Source organism: Sinocyclocheilus grahami, unplaced genomic scaffold (genome assembly GCF_001515645.1).
Source record: "Sinocyclocheilus grahami isolate Dianchi unplaced genomic scaffold, SAMN03320097.WGS_v1.1 scaffold54.1, whole genome shotgun sequence".
NCBI lineage: Eukaryota > Metazoa > Chordata > Actinopteri > Cypriniformes > Cyprinidae > Sinocyclocheilus > Sinocyclocheilus grahami.
In genome coordinates this window covers 2426627-2446909 of record NW_015505233.1, presented here as the reverse complement: position 1 = coordinate 2446909, position 20283 = coordinate 2426627, and the positions used below count along the sequence as shown (strand labels likewise).

Sequence of the window (20283 nt, the reverse complement as noted above, 5' to 3'; positions counted from 1 at the left end):
TATGTTAGCTCATAATAATCAAGCGTAGCGTTAGTTCTGGCAGGTCACGTTAGTCAAGCTTGCATCAGCTGACTCTCAGCTGATCCTCATCAACCTATGGGAATACGACACCTAAGCATTCATATATAAGGACCCGCAGTAGTATCAGCCGTTTTCGCATTGCTCAATAGCTAATTACCCTCCCCCATCCCCAACTCCTCCTCTGTCAGTCAAGATTCAGCCTTCTGATTCTCCTTTGTATCAGACTAATTCTAAAATGTGTACATAACATTATTGAACTTTAACATATCTACAATTATTTTATGTTGGTTCTGTTCTGTTTATCCTGGGGGGTTATCGCTGCTCTCCCTGCTCTCATCCATGCTAGGCTGCATGGATGCGCCCAGAACGGAACCATACCGCCAATCCAAACTGTATGCTAATTGTCAATCATCTTTGACGATAGTGGTCCTGACAGAATTATGATAAATGTAACTTTATATATAAGGCTAAAGCTAGACTCTACCTGAAACAGACGGTCATAAATAATGCAATCACTGTAAGTGTAAACATATTCATTCTTTTGTCCGTATTTTGTTATGTAGACACCACCTTATTTTTTATTTATTTATTTTTGTAAATGATTTGTATTATTTATAGAGGCTTATGTTGTAAACGCTTCCAAAATCAGCTTTGTATTTGGTGTCATATACGCACGTTGAATCACGTGAACGCACCTGTTTCCTAGCAACAAAACAACAACAACACAGAATGGCAGACAAGACTGAGGAGATACCGCAAAACGCCCGACGTGTTTTTATTAACGATATTGATAAATATACATCGAAAAATATTGCAAGGGTAAGATGTATTTATTTATTTTGCAATATTATATATAGAAAAAATGGGTCACATGTTTTAGCTTAATAATTATCTAGACACTGCTTGAAATTAAATGTCAACTTGCAGTGCAGTTATGTCCATACGTTACTACTGTATATTTCGTTTACCCATATTTTCCTGTCTTTAGATTTTAGACTCATGTGTGGTTGGTGCATCTCTTGTGGACCCTGGAGAGGCTGATGTGGAGGAAGATGAGGACAGGCTGCATGATGAGCAACCAAAACTCAAAGGTGCAACCTTCCAGATTGTGGGAACAGTTTCCAGCCAAACAGAGGAGAAGTGCAGTTTCATTGCTGAAGAGCACAGCGTAAATAAATCACAACTAACCTACAGAATTATGCAGAAGATATGAATTTTAGAAGTTGTTGCCAATTGTATTTTTCATCAAATCCCTTTTACTCCCCACCAGAACTTGAAGCGAGAAGACCTTCTACACCATCTAATGAAATGTGATGTGGTCATTTATGATATTACTCAGTATGCTGATCAGATAGATGAAGCCCAGTGGGCTGTGTCAGGTATCACATTTTTATTAAATCCATGTGCCATTTCTTGCTATAAATATTTTTCCTCAGCAGATGCTAGTTTAATTATCATCCAATCACAGCTCTTCATGAAGAAATGGAGCAGTTTTCTGGGCCCAAGATGTTCATCCTGGTGTCAACAATCATGACGTGGGCTATGACTAAACCAGCTGATAAAGTATGAATAATTAAAGTTATCAAATATCTACTCTATTGATCACCATGCAAAACAAGATTAAAAGGTTGAATTAATGAATATTTTTAACTCCACTATAGGATTATCCAGAGATTCCTTTTACAGAAGAGCACTACAGGAGAAGAAAAGCACACCCCAACTTCCATGAACATATCGGTTTGGAGAAACTTGTGGTCAAATTAGGCAAAACTGTAAGCAAGAACCCCTTGCAGAAGAATATTTAGTTTTCCATTTTAGAAACGCAACACAATATTAAACAGCTGTACACACTATTTATAGTTGCTAATAACGTTCGTTTGCAACACTTCAAGTGAGCAGTACTTTAAAAGTGTGAAGTTCATATGTATAAATGATTTTCAGAAAAGCTCCCAGTTCTCGACATATGTTGTTGCGTCAGGGCTACAGTATGGAATGGGAGAACACATCTTCCATTTATTTTTTAAGGTAAATCATATGCACATACTTTAAAAAGCATCACACTTTGTGTAATTACTTTGTGCCAATTAAAGTGTTGAAGCTAAATAGTTGCTCTATGTAGATGTCATGGTTGGGCGAAGTCTCCCAGGTGCCCATCTTTGGAGATGGCTCCAATATTATCCCCACTATTCACATCAAAGATCTGGCAGGGTAAGTAATATTGTGAAGCTTTTTATGAATACTAAATTACTGGGCATTTACGCCCCTTTGATTTGTATTCATGAAGGATCATCCAAAATATCATTGACCACAAGCCAAAGTCACAATACTTTGTTGCAGTTGATGATTACAAAAACACAATGGAGGATATCATAAAGGTGAGATTTTACACATTTAGTATATATATATATATATATATATATATCATTATGATTGAGTTAGACCTATCAGACTAGATTATATAGAATAGATTATATGTATGTATGTGTGTGTGTGTGTGTGTGTGTGTGTGTGTGTGAGAGAGAGACCCTGGACCACAAAACCAGTCATAAGGGTCAATTTTTTGAAATTGAGATTTATACATAATCTGAAAGCTGAATAAATGCGCTTTCCATTGATGTATGTGGTGTGTTAGGATAGGACAATATTTGGCCGAGATGCAACTATTTGAAAATATGGAATCTGAGGGTGCAAAAAAATCTAAATATTAAGAAAATCGCCTTTAAAGTTGTCAGAATGAACTAAAATAATCAAAAATTACGTTTTTATATATTTACGGTAGGAAATTTGCTAAATATCTTCATGGAGCATTATCTTTACTTAATATCCAAATTATTTTTGGCATAAAAGAAAAATCATTAATTTTGACCCATATACTGTATTGTTGGCTATTGCTACAAATATACCCCAGCGACTTAAGACTGGTTTTGTGGTCCAGGGTCGCATATATATATTAATGGTTCTCATTCAAAGAAATCTTCTTCCTCAAGGCAGTAACACTCGTACTTGGACCAGGAAAAACTCAGAATGTTACAAAAGAGGAGATTTATCTCACACGGGATCTGACGGTAAGAATCAATGCCAGTTGTTCTGACATACTACAGTGAAGATTATCAATATTGTACAGTTTTGGTTTTGTATTGACAGTTTTTTCTCTTCCACTTTCTTCAGCAAACAGATATTGATTCTTTGCTTGTCAACCTTCGTATTGAAGCAACATATCTGAAAGAGAATTTTAACATTCAGTGGGTGTCAGAAACTGGCATGGTTGAAAACATTGAGCAGATTACTGAAGAATACAAGCAGACTAGGGGATTGTTGGTACGCTGAAATACTCTAGCGTTTTTGATACTTCCTCTATGTTGAAGATCAGAGTTGGGATCTTTGACTTCATCAAAAGTTTTACAGTATAAACACCTGTTTATATTTGTCCCAGCCCCTTCGTATCTGCATCCTGGGACCACCTGCTGTTGGGAAGAGCACTATAGCGGAAAGGATATGCAAGCATTACAAACTTCACCATGTTAAGCTTAAGGAGACAATCACTGAAACATTAGAAAACCTGGTCAGTGTTGTACAACACCCAGAATTTATTCACAACCATCAAAGCATGTTCATATAATTCAGATATTATTTAAAAAGATAGTTCACCCAAAAATGAAAACTGTTATCATTTACTCACCCTCAAGTTGTTCCAAACCTGTATGAGTTTCTTACTTCTGTTGAAGATATTTTGACAAATGTTAGGAACCAAACTTGACTTCCAGTAGGGACAAAATAACATGGAATCATTGGCTACCATCAACGGTTACCAACATTCTTCAAGATATCTTCTTTTGTGAAATTCATACAGGTGGAACACCATGAGGGTGAGATAAATGATGACCAAATTTTCATTTTCGGGTGAACTATACCTTTAATATATATCCCTGCAGTGACATCCTTTCTGTTTTTATGCATTGAAAAAATATCTTTAAATTGTTTATATTGATGATTAATTGAATCAATCAGGAGTCGTGTGTTGGTATGGAGGATGAGGAAAACGATCAAAGTGAAGCTCAGGAGTTTCTGGACACTCTGAAGGAAAACATAAATCAGAATGGAGGTTGTATATTTGTAATTTTTTATGTGATATATATTGAAATGATACATATTAAGATTTTTGTTGTTGTTGTTGTTTAGGACGGATAGATGATCAATATGTGATTCGTATAATGAGGGACAAACTCAGGACTAAACCCTGTATGAACCAGGGCTTTGTTTTGGACGGTTTTCCAAAGACATACGAGCAGGCGAAGGAGTTATTTACTGGTGAGAAATATGCCCCTTTTTAGGTGATATATTAACCAATTAAATCATTATTCTGATTAATAATACATGAGTTTTGATTTGCTGCATGATTATTTAAATATTCAACAGGTGATGAAGAGCCTGAGGACTTGCGATCTAAACATGAGAAAAAGATCATTCCAGGTCTGTAATTAATTAATGTAAAGTGTAATGCAGATTAGAAATGCCTTTTTTCTCCATCATAATTATTAGCCTTAAGATTTGAGTCTTGCATGACTGATTTGAATCGTATAAAATTCATTTAGCTAGACAAAGTGTTCAAAAGTTTAATAGTTGTAAAAGGAATCTCTCATATTACTCATCAAAAGTTGAATTTATTTGATCAAAAATACATAAATATTATTACATTTTATAATACCATTTGGTTAATTTAATGCATAAATAAAAATAATAAGCTCTTTCAAGAAAAAAAATATATTTTTGCATGAGAGAGCTGTGCAGTCTTGTTCAGCTGAGTTTTACATAATGTGAACATTTTCAGTGAGATGTTATATTTGTAGACAGATGAACTGAGAATATGACACCCACAACTCAGTTAAAATATATACTTTAATAGGTGGCTTTAAACATTGCTATGACACTAGTGAAACAGTCATCTGTCTCTTCTTCAGAGTTTGTGTTCTTTGTCGACGCCACTGATGTTTTCCTGAAAACCCGCGTTCTGAATCTACCCGAGACTGTTGTAGAAGGAACTTCCTACACTCCTGAACAGTTCCTTCACCGCTTAGCCAATTTCAGAGAAAGAAATGTAGAGGATGAGACGTTGCTGAACTACTTTGAGGATCAGGAGATTCATCCTGAGCATTTAGGTAACGTTAAAGGAGTGAACCAAATCACATTTTAATGAAGTGCAGTAATACTACATCTGTTGATCTAACAAATACAGGCTAAGCATTAAGGTACGGTCACATTTACACATTTTCCTGGACAAAATCCAGACATTTCACTATGAATCCACATTTACAAGCAAAACCAGTACAAACTCGGGTCTAAACAAATATGTTGGTGGGTTTTGATGTGAGAGAATGAGATGGACTTCTTGACTGGAGTAAGCATTATTATAGATTAGAAGTGACCGTTAAAATGCTTTAATGAGGGATTTGTTTCTTACAAACATGCAGCTTTTTACTTCACAAGACGTTAATTGATGAACTGAAGTCATGTGGATTATTGTGATGTTTTTATCAGAAACATATGATCGATCTGCATTTTTATATTTTAGACTCATTCTGACGGCACCCATTAGTACAAACTTTTTAAAATATCAGCCCTTTGGGTCTCTAAGAGTGTCAATCTGAAATTCAGCTACTCAAATAGGCAAACATTAGTGATCGGAGATATGATAATTTAACAAGCTTCTCTGTCTTTTAAATGTATTGAAAATATTGCATTAGGAAATAAATCATATTCAGCATATCACAAGGCCAACATTTTAATTTTGTTTTATTTATATTTTTAGAAGAATATTTTATTGTACATTGACTTAGTTACCTAAAATGTCTACTTAAAAATCAATAAAAATATATACTGTTATATAAGTTCAGGGTCAAGATTTTTTGACATAAAAATTAAAAGAATGGCATTTATTAGATTTTTTTTTTTTTTGGTAACAAAATCTTTACCGTCAATTTTGATGAGTTTAATGCATCCTTGCTAAAAGTATCCCTGCCAAAAGTATTAATTGTTAAGAATAAAAGAATAAAATAAAAGTACTATTTTATTAAATAAAATTATTTTAAAAATCTCAACACAAACAAACTTTTGGTAAGCTACAATTCTTTCTTTCAAGACTTTAGCAGGTTACTATATATGTATGTACCACTAGATGGCACTCCTACCCATGCAATACAACATATTTCTTTTCCTTTTGATTTCCCACCAAGACCACTAAGATTGAAACATCCCATTTGACCACATACTGTCACTGTGGAAACATTTATGTATGTTTAACAGTTAGGCCTGAGATTATACTACTTCTGCAAACTTTTATAAATATCAATAAGAACTTTTTTTCCCCACTGCATTGAACTATATTTGCACCTTTTGGATCAATAAAGCATGCCTATTGATATAATTAAAAAACAAATACATTTAGCATCAAGTATAATTTCTTTTGTTCTGTTTTTGAGAGATTTTGTTTATTTCAGTCTTTAATTACTTTGAATGTTAATTATATGGCAGTGCTACAAGGAATAAATACAATGCAAATCAAATAGAACAATGCATTTACCTACCTATGCGCGTGCACACACACACACACACACACAATTTTATTTTTTCATATTTATGTTTTCAACTATATTTGCACCTTTAGCTCAATAAAGCATACCTATTATTAGTATCAGGAGCTAAATGTGTCAAATGTAAGTACAGAAGTCTGTACAGTTGTGTTCACTTATGTCACTACATTATAGAGACCTGAGTATCTCTGGCTGTAAAACAGTCAATCCAAAACCCTGTCTGCATTTGGAGGGGGGGAGTGTTTTGTTGCTTAGGAACAGTTGTGTCTGTGTCTCAGTGGGGGTCTCCTTGTGAATATCATTATGTTCCCTTCAATCGACAAAAATGACACATTTTTCTTGTCTGCCAATATTTATCATTGGCTGCACTCACTTGCAGGGCCTGAAAATTTATTTTTATTGATTGCAGGGCAGAATCTGGGATTGTAACTAACTTTGTATCAACATGATATTCTAGATGTCTACAATGAAAGGTCTTTTCATGTTGACAAACTATGAGAACATAAGCAAAAGTACAATGCATGTGGTTGTTTTGTTCAATATACCTTGTTTTTGCTCATAAAAATCCTGGCAAGTCAACAAAGTATTTTTTTTTTACTATAACTAACTCTCACCGACTGAAAGAGTGAACGAAAGCAAGATTGATCCATTTTCTCCTGCAACAATATAGCAGTGAAAAGAATTAAAGATCATTTAGAAGTCGTGAGATGTAATTGTACATGTTCTGTTGCTCACGGATAAAACAGACGGAGCGGGTGAGGCCAGAGGACGTGGCGAGGAGCGGAAAGGTACCCGGCGAGTCTGCACCCTGCGACTGATTGTGCGCAGGATCATGTTGACAGGAGGAAGGAGGAGATGCAGCCACACATACAGCAGGGATGCTGGGTGCCTAGGCCAGAAATTCATCAAAATGGGGGAACACCTCCAAGAAATGTGCGTCAGACAGTGTGTGCTCCTCTCACATCGTCCCTTTGGAAAGTCAGTGAAATTTTTCAATGATCGATGACGATTAAGGGGGTCACATAAGAACCATGTGCATTCGTAATAGAGTGGACTGTCCTCTATAATTGCTGACCTTGAAGTCAAAATATGAAAATTATAAATTTACACATTTGAACAAATCTTTTCAGCTTCTGATTGTGTTATCAGTGGGTATTACTTATTACCTTTAAGTGAGTGTGTGTGTGTGTGTGTGTGTGTATTATATTGAAATATAATGTGTAAACATTAAAATATAAAATACATTAAAATATAAAATGTAAACATTTTAGTTTTTTTACCTTTCACATTTTTGCCTTTTTATGAATTGGTGTGTGTTTCATAAAGCTAATATATACAGTGGGTACGGAAAGTATTCAGACCCCCTTAAATCAATGAATTAGGTTATGAATTGGTTTGTTTCATACAGCTAAAATATATTTTATATTTATTCATTAAAATTATTTATTTAGGTTTGGTTGTATTTGTATTTATTTATTTTACTTTTCACATGTTTGCCTTATGACTTGTTTTGTATTTCATAAAGCTATAATATATTTTATAATATATTTATTATTGAATTTGTCATATGTATTTACTTAGCCTCGATTGTGAGAATTTACGTCACACAGTATGACAACATTCCATACCTTTGGTTAAATTAACTTTTTTTCTTTAGGCCATGACAGTGGCCGGATTTTATTTTATTTAATATTTTATTTTTTGTTTGTATTTTAGTGAATATTTTAGTGGTTGTGTCTCCACAGAAATTAACTTTTGAAAAAAAAAAAAAGAAAAGTAAACTGAGAAATATCCACTTTAGTAAAAAAAAAAAAAGAAAAATAGTGACAACTAGCCCCAGCCTCCCTCTAAATAAAACTCTATTTATATATAATAGAAAACAAGCCCCCCAATAGCCTCCTGTCAATTGCAAGCAGGTGCTTACTAAGAACTGTCCAATTTCTTGGGCTCCGACTGAAAAATGTTTGACATTTTATCTTTGAGTACAGCCGTACACGACGCATCATTCCCAGCGTCTGTGCATCTGTTCCCAACATCCTTACGATCAGGTTTCAAAGTCTGTTTGTTCCAGAGCCGGGGTGGGTTGAAGCTGGCTGGGCGATGTTCGGCAGCGGAGTTGGTGAGATGGAAGCCTTTGTTAAAAACATCAGGTAGAGCGTGGGGGGGGCTGTTGGCACAGCGGCGCTTGCCCCCATGCTGTTCTGTCAATCTGCCCCTGCCCCGTGCCGAGAGGAGGAGGGGGGCAGACACCAGGGGGGCCAATCCTCCATGCGACCCAAATCACGCCAGACGAGAAAAGATGGTCCCTGGCTAAATACAGTTATCCCCCCTCATCTGTCAATCAAGAAATCTTTGAGTAATTTGGGATTTGCCAAGAAAAGCATTCAAATCTCTGAGTGCGAATACTGTAGTTTTTGATATGCAATGTGTGTGGAACAATTCATCTTTCTGACATTTCTTATTTTGGAAAGGCCTTTACTTATTAATTTTTAAATAAAAAAGTATTTTCAGCTTAGATGCATTTTCTTTCTTTTTTTTTTTTTTTACAATTTATTAGTAAAAAATAATGGTATAACCATTAATTGGTAATAAATTAATGGCATGTGTTGAAGAAATTAAATCTAATTGATTAAAAAATACACAAGCCTATTTTTAGAGACCATAATTGCAGTCTGTGAAAATGTTAACGGAAAATTCAAATCAAATTTACAAACTCAATCTCGCCGTTCAAACTCTCATTTATTGCATTTCAGAAAGGTTGTTTTTCATTTACCAAACATATTCTTAATTACCTTGAATTTAAAGACGCACGGCAGATGGTATTTAGTACGCGTTCCACAAAAGATGCCTATATTTTCAGATATAACACCTTTTCATGTGCATCCGCAACGTAAACCGAAAGAAAAAGTGATTTGTCCTTTGTTATTGGCTAGTGTTGAGTAGCGCATGTAAACTAAGACCCGCATAGAGGTAAATCCCAGCTTTTTAAATTTAACATATGTTCTCCTTCCCACACATTGTGATTCTCTGCACCAGCAGTAAATGATACATGTGAGGGAGTTTGAGGCGCTCGCCGATGTCGTCTTGTCATCCAGACAACGATACGCAACATTAGCAGACGCAGGCAGGGAAGGGGCCTCATACACGAGTGTGAATATTAGGGGAGATGGAACCCGAGCAAACAGGATTTAGAGCACACCTCTGTATCAACACAGATTTAGTCAGCGTCACCCTCCGGGGACACAAGGAGAGATGGAGGGAGAGGCTTCTCTTCGTTTCGAGATGATTCACATTGGGAGTGGGCTTGCAAAATTGCTTTATGGAAAGTGGAGGAAGCCTCGGCGGGAACATTAGGCAGGAAACAGCAGGAGGGCCACTGTTTCATTAGGGAGAGAGGCTTCGGCTTTATTACCAGGATTTGGAGTTTTATGGTTATCGTTATTTGCCATAGAATTATTATGCTTATATGTCTTCTATTCAGCTGTTTGGGTGGGGAGCGGATAGGTGGTCTCGGCGCAGTCGGCCAGGTCTGGAGAAGCAGGCCGCAGAGCCATCCCCTTGGCAGCCGTCGCGTTCGCCGCGCACAGATCAGAGATCCTGCTCAGCAGCGTCTTCTGCGTTTCGACCAGGAAGTCCTCCTATGAACCGAGAGTGATAGAGTTGTAGCTTATTCATATTTAATGTGATACAGCCCTGTTTCTTCATCAGTGCTCCATCTAACATGACTTTGGCATTAGCTTGTACGGAATTGACATGCGATGAGTGAGGGTAGAAAAACAATCGTTACTCTGCTTGGCATGTTCAATTTGGTAGCGATGAGTTACAAAAAAATGGAAAGCATCACGGTTGTCTTGTGAGGTACGGCTTCAGTTGCAGTCAACTTTACCACTGCTCAGCGAAATTTTAGCTTTACAATCCAGTCAATTCAATAGGAATTTGAATCCGGAGTTTCAAGTGAGGACAAAAAAGTTTGTCATGAATTGTTGCTCTGCAAAATTTTCGAGGGTGAGTCATTCCAATAGGAATTCACAAGATCAGGAGTTTTGCGTGAGGTCGAAAAAGCTTGCCACATCGATTTTGCTTATGTTCACGAATTTCTGTGAACATTTTCTATAGGAATTTGTGCAATCGAGAGTTTCGTGTGAGAACGAAAAAATTCGGCATGCAGATTCCTCTCATGTTCAAGTTGGTCACGTGTCTCGTTGCTTGACGAAATTCCATCAATCCAATAGGAATTTGCGCAATCTGGATTTTTGCACAAGGACAGAAAAGTTATGCTACGCTACGCAAATTTCATGCGATTTGAATTTCCATTAACATTTTCAATATAGGACCTTGAAGAGTTGGGAGTTCCAATTGACGGTGAAAAAGTTCACCATGCAGATTTCGCTCGTGTTCGTGTTGATCATGCGAATCATTGATTGACGAAATCCCATCAATACAATAGGAATTTGCGCAATCTGGATTTTCACGTGAGGGCAAAAAAAAAAACCTTGAAGTCGGGGAGTTTCTTGTGAGGGTGAAAAGTTTTCAAAACGCAGATTTTGACGTTGGTCATGAAAATTCTTCACACTGACCAACAGAAAGCTACTTCGTTTGAAAAGAGCTTCTGTGTGAGCAGTGCTTCACACATCTCTACTCTACTGACAGTGGAGCTTTTCTGTACACAAAATTTCACTAATGTGACCGTGCCTTTCCTCTTGATAAATTATCACCGGGATGATCGGGCTTCGCCGGTGTGATTCCTAACGGCGGCAAGGATGGGTCCTGCCTGGAAGCGGTGCCATCTTGCGGTGCCAACCTTTCCGACCCCAGCAGAGCGCGGTGCTGCGGTGTACCGTGCAGGCTGCCCGCCCTCCCTACCGGGCGGGCCGTCTGCAGCAGAGCAGTTAATAAAGAGATTGATTATCAGCCTGTCAGGAAGTGACAGTTGGACAGAGCCACTCCCCATGAATGACAGAGGGCACGCACCGCTCGCAGCAGCAAAGAGCGCCAGAACCAGCACCGCGCCACCAGCACCTCCGCACCGTGCCAACCTTGCTGCGGGGAGGAAGAGCCCCGCCGCGAGCACAGCCATCGCCTTCTGGAGCAGCAGCTACACGGCTGCTGACTTCACTTCCTGTGCCAGAGTCAGAGTTCAACGCCGCTGCCTGCAGCAGACTGACTGCCGGGTTCCCAACAACATACGTGAACATTTTTTTCATGAGATGCAACATTCACACCAGAGTAAAAAATGCAAGCAAATATCTTGTTTCTGCAACTTTGGATACTTTTACATCAAGGATGATTTTTTTAATAAAAGTATGCATTTTTATTCATATGAAGGACACATTAAAACTATCTTGAAAAATTTTCTCTTCCTCATTTTTGTTAACTTTTCAAGTGACTTTATTGTTTTTCCCGTTTCAGATTCTAATTCATCATAAAAATATAAATTATTACATTTTTAAAACTATGATTATCTAAAGAGATAAGCATGAACCATTTCAATATTTAAACATTTCAATGTTTTATCTGATTATCTGGTAGGATGAAATAAGTTTAGGGAGGTATTCATAGTTGAGTGTAGGTTTACATTTCACTGTAATATTGCATGTTATGCATTGTTGAGATTTATAGTATAAAAATGTAGTGCTCACTTGCCGGTCATGTGTTGTTATTAACTGCATACCTGATTTGGTTTATGTAGTGTAAAAAAAAAGTATCATGATTTCCACAAAAATATTAAAAACAGCACAACTGTTTTCAATATTGATAATAATAGGAAGACATTTCTTAAGCACCAAATCAGCATAATAAAATAATTTATGAAGGATCATGTGACACTGACAGATAAATTTGAAAATATATTAAAATAAAATGTTAAATTGTAATAATACATTTCACAATGCTGCTGCTTTTACTGCATTTTGAGCAAATAGATGCAGTCTTCGTAAGCATAAAGACTTCTTTAAAAGAATGTTGGAACCATAGTGTACATGAGACTCCATGAGAGCAGTTAAAATCTGTAAGACCTGGAAGAAACACTTTTGCTTGCATAATAAATAATTTATGGCTAAATAATGTATTTATGCCAATAGGTGTCAGTATAAAGTCCAAGAACATTGTCACATAGCACAATTTGCAATTTTAATTGAAATTTGTGATTGTGACACTTTTAATAAGAATGAATCAATGGTCTTGCATGGGTGGTTTTAAACATATTCTCATTTAATTATCTATATAGTTCTGTTTGTTCTTTTTTTAAGCTGATTATCTGTACGCTTCAATGTATGGGGACCTCCACGAGTAAACATAACTGTTGACCCACTCTGCCTGTTGGACTAGCTTGATTGTGAGACCTTATGTTTCAATGCTCATGGATTAGCAACAGTGCATTAGAGAGGCAGAAGTGGGTTCCTTCTAATTAATGATTTAGCACCTCACAGGTACACACACACATACACAGTTCTACGCCTCATCCGGCCCTGCTTTGTCAGTCCCCCCGAATGAAGGGCTGTCTGTGCGCTGTGGCAATCTCGTGACTGACTTTGTTTGAAGTCACTCTTGTCTGTCTCTTCGCCGGTGCGCCTGTCTGTTGGCCGCGTCCCCCTTTTTTAATGAAACAGAAGCGTTAATAGAATCACTGGGAAAAGCAGGTGATAAAAGTCGATCCGTCGAGCGCGCCTGTATCCAGAGTTGCGAGCGCACTGTTCAAACAGAGCATTGTTCAAAGACAATGCATGCAAAAGACACACGGGCTGCCGAAGGAATAAAAAAAAAGAGAGGGAGAGAAAGGGAAATGGGGGAAAAAAGCTGCTCCCTGTCTTCAGCGAGATCAAAACAACTCCAAGGTAAAATATACAATGAAGGGCCCCCTGATCTGACCAGCATCTCAGATGAGAGGAAGATGCAGTCTTTCTGACATGTTACAGAGGGAGAGAGAGAGACGAAAAGCAAAATAAAGAGGCCTCACAAAAGTTTGAGATATTCAGGCCTTATGAATGCATTCATGGAACATTGTACATGCATTACAAATGTCAAATTAACGCCCGCTTGAGCCGAAATGATATTCCGAGCATATGAAATGACCCTCAAAGAGATGAAAAACATCCGAAATGGGAGGTAAACGCACTCGACTCGGTTCATTTCAGCCCTAATAAAGATATCGTACCCCGGCCTGACAATACGAATGAATTTCGGTCACATTCCGAGGCATGTTTTTTGAAACGTCACCCCGGGATATTTGCGATCGAGTGCTTTTTTTCATACGTCGACAGAGCGAGCTGACATTTTATCATTGCTGGAAAAACAGAAGTCTCTTTCACACTTCATTGGCCATCGCAGAGATCAATACGGGCGCCGGTAAGAGGAATATCAGCCGGGGATGGTGCAGAAGTATCTGTAGAAATGGCACCGGGGAGAACGAAACGAAAAAGAGGAGGAGTGAAGCTGCGTTAGAAGGCGACACAGATGGACAAGAGCCTTTATGGTGGAGGCTCCTGCTGGCATTGTGCCACCAGCCCCAGACTCCCTTTGTTTGCCAGGCTACTAAACTAATAGAGTTAAAAGCAGGTTCCCGCTGGCCAGGAATTATAAAGTCATTAACGAATACAAATAAGGCTGAGAATGAAGGGGCAAGGAGAGGAGGCTTTCTCAGACCAGCTGAGTCTGAGAGGAGGTACACGGTTTGGGGAATCTGTCCGAGGTTGGACATCTCTGAGTGTATAAACAACCCCGGTTTTCTCTTCTGCTATTTGATAGTCTTCAAAAACATGGGTTGTCCTGCAGTGTGACATGATACAACAGCATTTTCACTAATTATTGTACATGCATATGTTTTTATAATGAATCATACGATTTGAGAGATTATAGGGAATGTTTATATTTTCTAACTTTACATAGCTATTTTAAAAAATCTTAAAAAATTAAAATATGGGTTAACATGTTTTTTTTTTAATTGATTAAATTATAAAAAAAAATAATAATAAAATGATAAAATCTCATGGACATGTTATTAACGTATACACTTAAGCAAAAGTGCAAACAAAAATTACCAAGCAATTACCTATCATTTTCACTAATTTTTGTACACATTTTTATAATGAATCATATGAATTAAGATATCATATGGAATATTTCTATATTTTTTTTTTCAAAAGGTGTAATAAACACATTTTATCTATCTATCTATCTATCTATCTATCTATCTATCTATCTATCTATCTATCTATCTATCTATCTATCTATCTATCTATACTTATGACTTTATGTATCTATTAAAAATACCTAATAAAAATATAAAGTGAGTAACATTTGTTTGAGAAAATTGGTTTAAAAAAATCGAATAAAAAAATATTATGGATGTGTCAGATTCTCATATACTATTAAAGCAAAATATAAACAAAATAATTATCTAGCAATCATAGCAATTCTTCTTTCATATCTGATAGATTAGTATATATCAGTCCATACACTGCATTTTGTTTCATTGTCTGGTCAAACAAGCATTCATTTCTATTTTTCCCCCCTCAAATCTTTTAATTTCCTCTCTCCTTTTATCTGCACAATAGATCCTCAGCATGTCTTCTCTTCCCTCGTGTAATCTCAATATTATTTAAGGTAGCCATTGCACAATGGCTGTGAAAATGGGAGTCATTTAAGCCCTTCTCCCCAAGCAGTGGTCTTGGCAACTAAACTAGCTCATTTGTTCACTCTGCATTCCCTTGGACAGCCTTATAAATGGAGGCACTATCCAATTATTACAGGGGATAAAACTAGAGCTCCAGCAAACCATAGCAGAATCTATTACCAGCGAGAGTTTGTGTGTGTGTGTGTGTGTGTGAGTGAAAGAGAAAGGCTGTGCCCATATGCCTCACAAACTACTCCACACAGGGCAGGTGACACATCACCGAGACCTAAACACATGAATATTCTTCAACCTTGACGGCAACATGTTCGCTTATGATGTATTGCAATAAATCATTATGACGCATAATCTTTAGTTTTCCTTAAATGTTTTTTTTTTTTTTAAATCCCAAAATTATTCTAAAGCACAAAAGTTGATGCACAGCTGGCTTAATATTATATTTGACATCTTTCAAGATATATACAGCATGCGGTCTACAAGTTACCTTAGTGTGATTGTTCGCATGCATATGAAGGAACGTTTGGGATTGGATATGGAATCATAGCATTTTTGTATGAAGCTTGCTTTAAGTTGATATTCAGTGATGAAAAAGGGTTACTTTAGAAACTCTCTGATAATTGGCTTCTTAAAAGCATCTCATTTTTAACAATGTCACTGTGGCTATTTTTTTTTTAAATCCCAAAATTATTCTAAAGCACAAAAGTTGATGCACAGCTGGCTTAATATTATATTTGACATCTTTCAAGAAATATACAGCATGCGGTCTACAAGTTACCTTAGTGTGATTGTTCGCATGCATATGAAGGAACGTTTGGGATTGGATATGGAATCATTGCATTTTTGTATGAAGCTTGCTTTAAGTTGATATTCAGTGATGAAAAAGGGTTACTTTAGAAACTCTCTGATAATTGGCTTCTTAAAAGCATCTCATTTTTAACAATGTCACTGTGGCTGGTGGATGACAATTAATCTGTTTTCCAGTGTTTTCTTGGCATCTGTGCCAATTACTTTATATGCTAATATATGTAAATTACTCAGCATTTGAGGTGCCAGTAAAAACTATGCTTGTATTGTATATTATTTTTAATTCATGCAATACAATTGAAGTCTATTTTCAAAAACACTATTTTAAATCTTAAATAAATAAATAGCTTTTTAAATATATTTTAGGATGGAAAGTAACAATTAAATGCATTAGTAAAACTAATATAGCAACTAAGCTCTTAAATAAAGTTTAATACTTCTCAAATAATCATTTCAGACAACGCAATCAGCTAATGCTTTGCAACAGAAAGAATCTTTGAAACAATTGGACTTGCTTGCATCATTTCTTTGTTTACCACTATGACAATGAGAATTAGTCACTCCACGTATGAACGCAGTGCCAAACACATTTATTTCTCACTCGAACAGTCAAACTGCATTTTTACACTCACCATACATCCTATTTAAGTGCGTCCTGGATTTTGTATTTGTCATTGTGTCGGCACATTAATATTTTTTCTATTTCTTTTCTCTTTTTTTTTTCCTTCTCTGTTAGTGGGAAAGAGGATAATGACTTCACCGCTAAGTAAATGTTAATGAATGCACTTCGCCATCTGACTAGGTCTTTTCTCTTAACATAAATAGCTATAATTACCAACATATTCTTTCTCGCTCGCTCTATCTCTCTCTTTCTCCCTCACACACACACTATGACCTGCATCAAAAGTGTGCTCTCTCTATTGTCCTGCGTTAAGTTCATCTGCTTCTCATCTCTGAAGGTAGATGTCACTGTTGCACACTAAATGGATCTGTAAACTTCAGCCTGAGAGATGATGGATGTTTAATGTTGGGTACAATAGTATGAGATATTTAAAATAAATAAATAAAATAAACAATTGTGATATTAGAAATTATGGACTTGACCACGTTTACTAATGTCAGCAGTATTTTAAACTACATGAAATACAACAAATTTTTTCCAAGTCATTTTATACATTTTAAGTTCATAAAAATAGACACCAGACTTTGAAAGAAATATTTTAGCTGCATTAATGAGCTTTTTTATCTAATCTTGTCCTTGCAAATTAAGGTTCAAAATGCATTATTACTTTATTTAAATCTGTGCTCTATTTGCTAGTTAATTATCAGCAAATCATCATTAATTCAATAAATGTTTAAAAAAATTAAAGCTGCAATAAAAGCTCATACTATTATTTTGCTTATTAATTTCTTCCACCAGTGTATCAATAATCATTCTCTCAGTCATAAAACAAATTTCTACTAAACCAACACATATGCATTCATAAATCCTGATGTGCCACCCCGAACCTAGTTATGCAACACTAAAAAACAAAAATCATAAATATTTTGAGCCATAAGTTAATTCTGTGCAAGACTGATAGACTGAAATAAACAAGTTCTTGTTTTACATTTGTGTGAAACTGCAAAAATAATTATTCGATTTAGCTTAACAACACATTTTCATAATTACCACGTATTACTCATGAGGAGTACAATGAATGCACAATCTGATAATTATAATAAGCACACTCATATTGGAAGTGGATCAGGCGAATGTGACATTGTGTCAAAATAAAGTTACAGCACTAAAGATGAGTGACTGAGTTCTGAACATCATCATAAACATATTCAAACACACACACACACACACACACACAGTGAATCATATGAATATATATCTCCTGTGTCAGTGCCGTGGAGGACAGCAGCCAGCTCCGTGATCCGCAGCTCTCCCAGCTGATTCAAAACTGTATCTTTCAGGCGTTTATTATCAATTTGACTTTATCTTCTCTTTACCAGAGGTGTGAAATCTCAACCTCATACGTGTAATTAAGGTGGGCTGTGGTGCTTAAGAGAGACTTGATTTGAAGCGATTACCAGAGGCGAGAGCTCAAAAGTACACCGCTGTGACCTCAGGGGCAGTCTGGAGAGCTGCTGGCTGAAGCCACGGCTAATTTAATAGATCTCCTCAGCTTTACATTTAAATATCATCACAGTGGCGATGAGCCCCAGATAGGCTTTGTTCTCACGTGTGGCTGAGGAGAGATTATTCTAGCCGTGCAGATCTGACCTGATGGCTTCCCTCCCCACTAAACTCTTCTGTTTGTTCAGCCTAAGAGCACGCAAGACATCGATCCGCCCATTTGAAAAGATGCAGTTGGGTGATAGTGGTTTTGAACTGCTGTTGCTACACATGCCAATATGAATGTCACAGCGATGGTCTCTGAACACATGGGTTGTCCTGCATCTTGACACAATACAACTAGTTCAAACTGCATTTTCTCTAACTATTGTACATGGATGTATTATTTTTTTTATCATGAATGATATGAAGTGAGATAACATAGAATATTTTCATTTGAAAAAATATATTTAATCAAATATATTATATTATATTTAGTCAAATATTATATAAATATGAATATATATATATATATATATATATATATATATATATATATACTGTATACTTGTATTTTAAATGATCTGTTATCTATATATATTTATTTAAAATTATTATTATATTAAACATGTAAAAATAGAAAATTGGATAATTATAAAAATGGATAATGAATGATATGAAGTGAATGATTATATGGAATATTTATCTTTAAAAATAGATATTCAGCCATGTAAACTATTTAACACACACACACATGTAAAATGCATTAAAAATGTAAAAATAGAAAAATGTTTAATTATAAAAATGTATAAAGAATGATATGAAGTGAATGATTATGTAATATTTCTCCTTAAAATATTTTAACATATTAAGCAATATTAAGCAACGTAAACAATTATATAAACTTGTTTTGTTTACTGTGTGGAGACGTGCTGATATCGTGTTTGGTCACGTATCTTGTCAGTGTTTGTGCTTGCTTGGCCATTTGTTGTGGAGAAAATAAGGAAAGTGTGTTCAAGCGCCAGCAGAAAACAGTGTAAAGAAATAGTCTTTGAGAGAAGCAGTCTTTATCAGCAGAAGTTAAAAGCAGCTCGTAAGTGTATTTACTTGTCTCATTAGTGTGTAGTGCAGTTGTCGTTGCTAGGAAACGCTTGTTTTGTTTACTGTGTGGAGACGTGCTGATATCGCGTTTGGTCTCGTTCTGTATCTCGTATCTTGTCAGTGTCTGCGCTTGCTTGGCCATTTGTTGTGGAGAAAATAAGGAAAGTGTGTCCAGCTGAATTAATGTAGTATTTTGTTAGAAGAGTATAAAGAAGCTTAGTTTACCATGGCAGCAGTCGCGGCAGCCGTCGCGTGAAGGCCTCCTCTTGTGAAGACCTAAAGCCCCATTCACACCAAGAACGATAACTATAAAGATAACTATAACGATAATGATATTAGCGTCCACACCAGCGAACGATATCGTCTGTTTATTCTAAGCGCACATGCGTCTGCCGCTTTAAATTCTTGAGCTTATTACAGCAGGATGGATTCTGATTGGCTGTCAGTGTTTCATCATTCGTCAGCTGAAAAAAATCGTTTTGAAAGTGATCACAACGATATCGTTCCTCTGTATCGTTATCGTTATAGTTGTGGTGTGAACTATGCTATTCTTTAATATTGAAAACGATTTTTAGAACTATACATTTATCGTTATCTTTATAGTTATCATGCTTGGTGTGAATGGGCCTTAAGAGTGTAAAGACCATCGACTCTACCGTACGACTCCACCGAGCAGGAACACCGGAAAAAGATAAGTATCGCTTTATATTTCTCCTCTTTCCTATTACTTGTTTCGCTTCTGTTTCAGTTTTTATAACCATTTCTTACTATGTGTAAGTAAGTTGTTGTTGTTTTAGCAGGTGTGCTTGGCAGTGTTATTTTTTAGGATTACTGATAAACTACTGTCATTTGATTTGTATTATTTGTATTTGTTATTTATTTTAATTTTAGTTAAATTATGTCTGAATTTATTATGTCCGTATAGGTATTTTATGAAGTTTTTAGTTTTATTTAATTTGAGTTATTTTAATACTTCAACAAACTAATTGGAAATGAAATAATATATATATATTGAATTTATAAATGTGTATGTATAT

General features: G+C 36.1%; 2 protein-coding genes across 2 annotated transcripts in view; one reads left to right on the top strand and one right to left on the bottom strand.

Annotated features, from left to right (window-relative positions):
• The first annotated feature begins 750 nt into the window (after nucleotides 1-750).
• Nucleotides 751-7106, top strand: ak7b (adenylate kinase 7b). The gene is made up of 16 exons (XM_016269914.1): nucleotides 751-840; nucleotides 1010-1189; nucleotides 1292-1400; nucleotides 1490-1584; nucleotides 1683-1793; nucleotides 1963-2046; nucleotides 2141-2229; nucleotides 2306-2396; nucleotides 3009-3086; nucleotides 3190-3339; nucleotides 3455-3583; nucleotides 4030-4123; nucleotides 4201-4329; nucleotides 4438-4491; nucleotides 4980-5177; nucleotides 7066-7106. The coding sequence occupies exons 1-16, from the start codon at nucleotides 751-753 to the stop codon at nucleotides 7104-7106; spliced, it is 1722 nt and encodes a 573-aa protein (XP_016125400.1).
• Nucleotides 7107-10081: 2975 nt separating this feature from the next.
• LOC107583626 (protein phosphatase 1 regulatory subunit 37-like) overlaps nucleotides 10082-20283 on the bottom strand; it is a 32587-nt gene continuing 22385 nt past the window's right edge. Inside the window, exon 7 of the mRNA XM_016269913.1 lies at nucleotides 10082-10246. Coding sequence (XP_016125399.1) covers nucleotides 10082-10246 — 165 coding nt within the window. The remainder of the gene's footprint in view (nucleotides 10247-20283) is intronic.

Coding starts and splice junctions, on each gene's coding strand:
- ak7b (XM_016269914.1), top strand. CDS start 751: ATGGCAGACAAGACTGAGGAGATACCGCAAAACGCCCGACGTGTTTTT. Junction 2,047..2,140: donor TCTTCCATTTATTTTTTAAG/GTAAATCATATG, acceptor TGCTCTATGTAG/ATGTCATGGTTGGGCGAAGT. Junction 2,397..3,008: donor CAATGGAGGATATCATAAAG/GTGAGATTTTAC, acceptor TTCTTCCTCAAG/GCAGTAACACTCGTACTTGG.